The 9799-nt window shown below is 37.6% G+C and overlaps 1 protein-coding gene across 2 annotated transcripts in view; it reads right to left on the bottom strand.

Annotated features, from left to right (window-relative positions):
* Positions 1-1849: 1849 nt before the first annotated feature.
* Positions 1850-9799, bottom strand: part of LOC108703954 (up-regulator of cell proliferation) — a 15919-nt gene continuing 7969 nt past the window's right edge. For both annotated transcript variants that reach the window (XM_018240266.2, XM_041576222.1), the window contains exon 3: positions 1850-8217. In XM_018240266.2, coding sequence (XP_018095755.1) covers positions 3470-8217 — 4748 coding nt within the window. In that variant the 3' untranslated portion in view covers positions 1850-3469. The remainder of the gene's footprint in view (positions 8218-9799) is intronic.

Raw genomic sequence — 9799 nt, 5'->3', positions numbered from 1 at the left:
CACTGGAATTTCTTCTATGTATCTACATGACCCACATGGCAGGAGTGGGTTCTCCAGTGTAGCACCTGGTACCACAAAGGGTACATGATCAGGGGTGGAAGCACTCTACCATACTGTTGTGAAACACCTTTTTTAAGCATAATTCTTCTATATCTAAATGAGTATAATGCACTGGTACATTCTTATTTTTTATACAAAATGTCTCCTTTAACCACATTTCCTTTTACAATCTTTGTTCTGAATGAATGTCAATATGTCATTTTAAAACAGAATCCATTCCTAACCTATCATATTCCTGGTTAACTTTTTCTTTTTCCCCAACTTTATTTATTTTAGCTCCTCAACATCATCTTTTAAGTCTTTATTTATCTGATCAGTAAGAACATTGCAAACAGGGTACCCCTGGAACTATAGCAGGGTGACACCCCAATGTTTCTATATATCTGTAACCTTGTTATGAGCTAAGGGGCCCAGTCTGAAGGTCAGTTAGGGGGAGATTTGGGGTGAGTGCTTATTTGTGCCCTGGGTACCCCTGGAACTATAGCAGGGTGACACCCCAATGTTTCTATATATCTGTAACCTTGTTATGAGCTAAGGGAGCCCAGTCTGAAGGTCAGTTAGGGGGAGATTTGGGGTGAGTGATTATTTGTACCCTGGGTACCCCTGGAACTATAGCAGGGTGACACCCCAATGTTTCTATATATCTGTAACCTTGTTATGAGTTAAGGGGCCCAGTCTGAAGGCCAGTTAGGGGGAGATTTGGGGTGAGTGATTATTTGTACCCTGGGTACCCCTGGAACTATAGCAGAGTGACTGTTACCCCAATGTTTCTATATATCTGTAACCTGGTTATGAGCTAAGGGGGCCCTGTCTGAAGGCCAGTTAGGGGGAGATTTGGGGTGAGTGCTTATTTGTACCCTGGGTACCCCTGGAACTATAGCAGGGTGACACCCCAATGTTTCTATATATCTGTAACCTTGTTATGAGTTAAGGGGGTCCAGCCTGAAGGACAGTTAGGGGGAGATTTGGACTTCAACTTTTTTCTTTATACTTTACTTCTAAATAGACTCCATCTTGAGTTGATGGTGATGAAGAAGAACATTTTGGTTTGAATTGTGTCTTAATTAACACAACTGCTCTGGGCATCATTGTATATATGGCAGGATTTTAATCCTTTTTCTTCCTACATATACATTTAAGACAAACATAGCTACTGTGATTAACACATTTATTTGATATAAAATATCAAGAATACCTATTATTTTTATCACTAGTAAATTATTAGAAATTCTATTGTGTTACCTTAGAAAGTTTACAATTAGTACAATAAAAATAAGTACATGTAGTATATGATAATTAGAAACAACGGGTTAGATAGGACAATTTAGAACTGATTTTCATTTTTTATTTTCATTTTATTTTGCGTTATTTCACTTTTTATTCAGCAGTTTGCAATGTCAGCAATCTGGTTACCTTAGCAACCATGCATTGATTTGCTGGAATAGCAATAGGAGAGTAAAAAAGTAGCAATACATTTGTAGGCTTAGAGAATTTATGAACCGCAGACTCCCATTAGACATAATTGCTCTGGCACAAAACTGGATCACGTCAAAGTGTTGCTACTAAAATATTTATTTTTTAATTATATCTGAAAAAATATAGATATACTTTTAGCAGCAACCCTTTAGAAGTGATCCAGTTGAGTCTAATTTTGTCTAATGTTAGGTCTGTGGCGTGAACACCTACATTTCGTGCAGTGAGTCTACCGAAAAATCTCTCACATTGAGTAATGCATTTCTCTTCTTTCCAACTATTTTATAAATGAATCAGACAACACAGAGTGGCATTATTCAACCGATTTATTATTAGATGTGTATTGAATTGCAAACTATGTGGCATTTAGCAGTTATCAAGATTCAGGCTTACAGCCAAATAGTTACAAAACCCAAATGTCACCAATTTACATTGACACTTTGCATAATGATTAGGAAACACCCAATAGTTTGACCAGGTTACTCGGGCACTTGGCATAATGAGTAGGAAACTGTGATGTAATCAGGTTAGTCTGGCATTGGAATAATGAGTAGGAGGCCCCCAATGTCATCAGATTACACTGGCACTTGGTATAATGATTAGAAACCCTCAATGGGTTGACCATGACTAATGATTAGGAAACCGCAATGGTTTGACCATGTTTCACTGGTAATTGACAATGATTAGGAAACTCCAAATTCATCAGGTTGCTGATGGTCTGAAGATTCCAGATTATTATTCATGCACAGGGTGTAAATATACAATATTCTGCTTAATTATCTTAGAGTAAACATTACATTTATACACCTACAGTACTTAGTACAGGCTTTAATAAAAGCTGCAAAAGTACAAGTTAAAGACATTTTGTCACTGCATTCCCAAGTTGAATCACTTTGCCCATCTTTATTTTAGGGGTCACAACAGGCTACTTGTCAGGCAATGGCACAGGCAAGGTTACCAAAACTAAGCAAAGAAGAAGGGTTAAACAAATAAAAGTTCATGTCCAGGCAAAGGTTCAGGTCAGACAGAAATCAAGGCAGGGTACAAACAGGCCAAAGTCAATAACATTATTCAAAGGAAGGAGTACAGTCCATGGACAAGGTGGCATTGTAATTGGTATTACAGGGCATTTTAAGTTTGAATTTGGTGCAGTCCCAATGTAGATAAGGTGGCATCACTGCCTGTGCTCCAGTGAGGGGCAGAAACGACACTGTCCCTGCTGTACCCACAAAATCACTATGGTGATATGGATGTATCTTATATTTTACTTGTAGAGGTGGTATATCTGTTGTCCGTTACTATAGTCTTGTGCAAATCCCCCAGCTCACCAAAGTAATTGTCTGTAACTGCATTTTAATCACATGTTAAAGGGATAGAAACCCTCCATTAAAATGTTCCCACTGTGCCCCCCTAGTAACTTAACAGTAAATGACTAAACGCCTGAAAGAAATAGAAATACAATATTTTATATTGAAAATTTACAAGCTCTTTTGCAATTCACACATTATATTTTGTAGATTCCAAGATATTGGCAAACATGTATACAGTTATTATAATGAAATTAGAACAAAAATATCACCCGCTGGTCAGTGCTTTTAACCATAACACAAGAAAAGAAAAACACAACTTTTAGAAAAAAAAAGGATGCTTAGAAAAGAAGCCAAAAGTTAGGAACCTCATATAACTTCTCTTATGAACCACAAGATCAGAAGAGATCCATTTTTCTTCTGATGTTCTCCTGAGGAGACAAACTTAGCATTTTTTAAATGAAAGCTCACAATAAAAAAAAAACAGAATCAATAGCTGCTATAAAGCCTAAACATTAACCATGGCCCTCCGATGATTCTAGACTAAAAATTACTGCATACAATTCTAATTATACATTTGTTGAGTTGTTGTTCTTTAGCTTCTGGGGACCCAAGGCATATTTTTTTTTTTAACTTTTATATATTTCCTTTAAACTCTTAAAAGCTTCTGTTTCCTTAATCTTGTACCATTGACCAGGCAGATCAGCAGGCAGTGCATCATATTCCTTTGCAAACTCGTTATTAAACTTCCCAAAAATGTATTTCCAATAATCTGAGGCTTTGATGCTGTAATCAGGCTGAATGGCCCAGTCTGGGTAGAATGTGCTGTATTCTTTATATGGGTGCCATTTTCCTTCAGTGTCTGAGTTTCTAAATCTCCAGTCACTGATAACATAAGTTGAACATATTTCGGTCATCAATTTGTTATTGTCTTCACAACGGTATCTTCCTAAACCTTGAGGTCGATGGACAGATGCAAAGTGCTCCTTATGGTCAGCAGCTCCAGCCTCACAGGGGACCTTGCAGAAGGGACACTGCTTCCCACAGCCAAACACTCTCTTAAACAGCTCATCCTCTGGTTTTACTGTGAGCTTGGCAATTACAGATTCTGTGCTGGAATATTTAATCCCTGATGTGACCTGTTTCTCTGTTTCTGTGAGAAAGAAATCAATGTCCTTTGAGAACTGCCTAATATCTGCTTTGTTCTGGAAACTGATCAACTGCAGTTTACTCTGAGAAATTACTAAATCGCTTTTTAACATCTCACAAAAGGCTTTCAAAAATTCTGAGACAGTGGGAATGTCTTGTAAGCTTTGAAGAACCATTCTAATATTTTTACAGATATCAGAAAGTAATTTTGTGGACAATTTTTCTAGACCTTTTTCATATGTCTTTAATATGTATTGTTTCAGCCATTGTTTCACAAACAACTCATAAGAATTTATGTAGGTGACATACTGAGAAAAGTTCTGATCTTTGAGAAGTTTTTCAAGAACATGTGACTGAAAGAAACTGCGGCTGCTCAATTCTTTGGAACCTTGACTGAACATAATATCATCTACAATATCCTTCCCCAGATGCTCATAAATCTGGTTGGTTATTGCCGGCTTCAGGCACAGCTCACAGAACTGTTTGGCTCTACTTTGTGTTTCATCCTTTTCCTCATATATATTGTAAAATGTTTCCCAATAATGAGATTTTAGTTTTTCCAGGCAGATCACAGGATCATTTTCTTGGATAAATCGCTCATGCAACTTTTGAAACATAGAAGCTGCATTCCCAAAGATATGGAGTTTTAAATCCAATTCAAATTGATGGGTGGTGTGCAGGTTATTTACATCTTCCACCCTGAGTCTTACATTGATTATGTTGAGCAATTCTTGGCAATAAGTCCCATCATAGTCTCCTCCTGTATTAAACTTCTCTGTTACATAATCTGAACATCTTCTTATTAAAGAGGAAGCAAGACAGGCTGTTTTATCATGGCATTCATTGGTCCAGAATTCTTTCAAACCTTTTGCTGAAAACCACTTTATGTCAACGTGCTGTTTATTAATCTGAAATTCAACTCTTCCAAAATCATCCAAATGTTTTACACTGAGAAATTTCTCATTTATAGAGCTCCCTTTGTTGGACAAGTCCTTTTTGAGGTCCAGTAACATTTCCTGATTGACCTGGCGTTTTTGTAAAAGATTCTTTGGTAGCTCAGCAATAGTACTTTTCCACATATTCTCAAATACATTTACTATATCACCACTCCTTAGATGACTTTTTCTTTCTCTGACCTGTTTTAAGAGATCAGTGACTTTCTTCTCCATTGTTTTTTGATAATGGTTCTCTATATTCTTTATTTGATTTTTCCCTTTTTGGATCCTAATAGTCTCATCAATCTTGGCTGTTACAGAGCTTTCCAGTTCATTTCGGAGAAATTTTACCCCTCTGGAGAAATCTACTTTATACTTTTCAATCAGATGAACATTATCAGTTTTACTCTCAAAATATTCTTTTAATAAAAATAACATATTTTTCTCCTCTTTGCAAAGTAAAGACATTAAATCATCTTTCACATCTGTGCATCTGATTTCTGGTTGCAGTTTATCTGCTGACCGATTCTTGATCTTGTTCTCAGTGCTAATTAGCCAGGTATGAACCTGTTTGCGGAAGTTCCATTCCCACTGAGAGTATTTAATTGCTAATTGATTGTAAGCTTCAGCTACCAGGCTGTTTCTGAAACTGAAAATGAAATTCTCATGTTTCACAGATTTCCACAAGCTTTTTATCCATTCAATAAACTGAACAATATTCTGTGGTTGTTGAAGACTTTCCCTTTTCTCCATGAATTTGAACAAATATTTTTTCACTTTAAATACATTTCCACTGTAGCCAGAATTTACAGAAGCCATGGGTGGGTCACCATACCAAAGCCCTGGAATGTACCAACTGTCTCTCTCAATGTTATAGTCCATGATATCACTGAAGCATGTGATTCCACTCCTTTTCTCCATGTTGGCTGCTATTTTGGTCATCTTATCCAGCTGCTCCAGGAGTTTCTCTCTGTCCCTCATGTTATTATCATGAGCAGAGACATCACTCACATTCTGATGTACAAATTGACAGTTGGGTTTTTTCCCTATTTCATTCATCCTAAGGAAAGCATGAACCACAATTTGCAATGTATCTCTCATTTCGGTTGTATTCTCCATGGCCATATTAATTATAGTGATATCACTGAGCCCAACCACTAGAGTTGCCAACTCATTGTCATGCTCATAGCTGTCCTCTAGAGAAGCCAATTCTGGAGCCTTTAAACCTTCTGTATCAATCACAAGTATAAACTCACAGTCCAGAATTTCCTTCAGATTCTCTTTCACTTTGATGAGAGTCATAAAGGCTCCCCGTGTGCATCGCCCACTGGCCACTGAAAACTGTAACCCAAACATGGTGTTCAGAAGGGTGGATTTCCCTGTGCTCTGCACTCCTAGCACTGTAATGACCCTCATTCTACAATTCCTACCTGTTCTGTTATCCAGCTCAGTCAGAACATCAGTTACCCACTGTAGGGGAATGTTGGAGGCATCTCCATCTATCAGTTCCAATGGGAACCCATCAAGGAGGAGATCAGCAGCTATTCCTGGGAGTTTACTAAATTGTCTTTGATCTGGTTTCAATTGTCCTTGTTCCTTTATAGAACATTCTGCCTCATAAAACTGTCCCATCTCACGCAGAAAGTGTTCTACTCCCAAAGAACTGTCAGATATCTGCTGGTCTAACCATTTTAGTTCCTTCTGATTATTTGTTTTATTGGTGCATTTCCTTTTATAGTCTGCCTTCAACACAGAGAGATTGTTTCTAGCCATTGAATCAAGTGCAAATTTCATCCATTTTAAGAAATATTTTTTTTCTGCCTGAGACAAATGCGAGATGGCACAAATAAACTTACTCATAGAATCAGGTAGAACATGTTGGTTCTGATCCCTGTGTAATGCCTGAATTTGTTCTCTCAGCTGAGATCGATATAGTTCAAGATTTGTATCCCCTTGTTTTCTCATTCTGCACAATTCCTTCTCTATCTGGGCCACTTGTTTCCACAGATCTCCTTGTAGTTTCATTGTCTCTTTCTTATATTGCACCACATCTTGTATCTCTTTAGTAATTTCTTCAGCATATTTTTTGGCTTTCTGACATTCCTGGGAACTTTCGTCCACCTTGATGCCAAGTTCTGTGGCCGTGTTTGCTAAATCTTCTAGCTTTATTTTCCTAAAAGTGCTTTTGGAAAAATGTTTGATAATGGTTTGTAAACTTTTTACTAGGCCTGCATCATTTGCATTTTTATCTTTTATCAGAATATGAGATTTGTTAATATTTAGCACTGGAATTAGCTTCTTGATGGATTCTGCGGTCTCTTTACTGACACCTCTCCCACTTAGAGTAATAATGAAATAGAATTCAGTGTTTGATTTACTACACTTGGCTAATAGCTCACACTCTTGCTCATTAATACTCTCAGCAAATACAAACACTGCTGATGAGACCTGGGTTAGGAAGCTGAATTGGGTCCAGTTAGACTCTATGTCTCCACGTAAATTAGTAACAGCAATAGGTTCTTGGAAAGAGTCAGAATTCTCTGTTCCAACAGGTAAATACCAGGAGATTTCCACTAGGCCATCAGAGATTTGCCTTTCAATATTTCCACCTTTCATATTGTCATGAATAAAGAAGTCCTGGTTCTGCTGAGCTGGACACAGCATTTGATTGAGTATTTTAGATTTGGATAATTTGCTTTGTCCTAGTCTCACAAAGGAGAGCAATGGCATTTCTACTTCAACCAGGTTTTCTTCAATAAATCCTTTATTCTCTGCCAGAGTGTGGGGTCTCCATCTCTTGACAATGTCTCTCATAGCCCAGAGCATAAAAGTGTATTCTGGGGCATCACCAGCAGGGAGCAGCAGTGGGACAGCAAACTGACACATGGACATTTTTGATAAGATATTCTGCTGTAAAAACATATCTGAGCAATGCAAGAGAACACACAGAATGTCTAAAGGATTAATAAAATTAGAGTCACACTCTTTGCTATTAAAATCAATATACAGAAATATATCATAATCTGCATCTACCCCTGTCTCCATATGATGAGCTATATCCTTGTCTGTGTTTTCAGTATCTTTCTCTGCATTCTCAGAAAAATCGTCAAGTTGAATTATTCTGGCAGTTCTGTCCAGCGTCATCAGTTTCCTTAGGAGAGCCCAGGGAAGATCTTGTACAGTCTGGGGGGCAACTTCATTTATATTCTCCTGCCCAATGTCCAGGATGTCCCTCAGGGTGAGCTTAGACTCTTTATGTGATTCCATAATTTTATTTAGTGTGGTTCTTTTTTCTGGAAAGAAAAAAAAAACAATTATTGATATGATTTATTATTTTACTTCTTGTGTGTGTCTAAGATGTATGCCCATATATCCACATTGAGGTATGTTATGGGTGCAAGTTGAAAAACCGTACTGTTGAATTAAGTAGAAAAACATTATATATATATATATATATATATATATATCTATATCTATATCTATCCCATATAGAATGGACAATAAGTCTATCCATTCTTATGAAGAATATTACTGGAACACTTTACACTGAGTGGTGGTACATTTCTGCATCCCTCAGTAAACATATCTCCGAAAGTATAAAACATTCAAACAGATGTGTATAATTAATTAATACCAAAATATGTATATAATTACATAGTAACTTATACCAACCAATCAGCTGTTACCTTCAAATGGTTTAATACGCCTACATTTACTTCTGCATATCTTTTTTATTGTCACCATCCCTTCTTTCACATTCAGGCTTCCTTTCAAGAGTTCCAATCTCCCAATCAGGGCACTGACTATAGCTGGGAAGGGTGGGAGCTACAAAAAATCCATCATATTGCCTCAAATTTGTACCTGTGCCAACTGGAGCCAAAGATCCATCATATTGCCTCTAATTTGTACCTGTGCCAGCAGGAGCCAAAGATCCAACATATTGCCCCAAATATTTGTGTACCCGTGCCCCATGTACCTGAGCCAGCAGCAACCAATCCTTCATATTGCCCCCAATCTGTACCTGTGCCAGCATCAGCCAGAAAAATCCACAATATTGCATGTACTTGTGCCAGCAGGAGCCAAAAATCCATCATATTTCCCCCAAATATATACCTGTGTGAGCAGCAGCCAAGATGGAGGTAGGGAGTGCTTATGCCTGCAGTAGGAATCACAGGCAAGAGGGGGTTGGAAAAGGATGTTTATAAAATTGAAAAACTATAAAAGGCCAAGCAAACCAAGGTTTAAAAAATAAATTCTCCTTAAAATTGCGCTCCCCCCATGATTGCACCCTAGGCGGGCGCCTTCTCTGCCTACCCCTAGTTCCGGCCCTGCTCCCAATGGTTCCCGATCCTCCTCTTCCATTTTGTTTTCCTCTTATGTATTTCCTAAAAAGTACTATACCACAAAGACTTGAAGGAGAGATATACATAGCCCTGCACACATTAATGTAATGATTGTTCGAAAAGCTCTTCTGAGCAGTTTGGCATTTAAATCATATGAGAACTAAACACATAGCTTAATCGAGTCACCCCAATGATCCTAATCCCCTACTGCTCTTGAAAATACAAAGTTGCACAGGGTTGGTGGCCACCATAACCGACTGTTCAGTTTCTGTTGTAGTGATCACCAACCAGGAGCAGACACACTTATATTTATATATTATGATAATAGTCAACATTGTAATGTGTGTGATTGCAACTTTTAACAATTTCCTTATAAAGTATACCCTTTTTTCAAAAAAATTATTTTTCATTTTGAGAGAGATCCTGTCTTTGTTCTGGTTTGCCAAAAAAACGTCAGTCTTCCATAATTATTTACATTTCTTGCAGGGTGCTAGGAGACTGGCAAATTGCTCATGTGGTACCACTAGTGACT

This window comes from Xenopus laevis, chromosome 9_10L (genome assembly GCF_017654675.1).
Source record: "Xenopus laevis strain J_2021 chromosome 9_10L, Xenopus_laevis_v10.1, whole genome shotgun sequence".
Classification (NCBI taxonomy): domain Eukaryota; kingdom Metazoa; phylum Chordata; class Amphibia; order Anura; family Pipidae; genus Xenopus; species Xenopus laevis.
The sequence above is the reverse complement of the archived record's forward strand: the minus strand, read 5'-3'. Positions and strand labels throughout refer to the sequence as shown.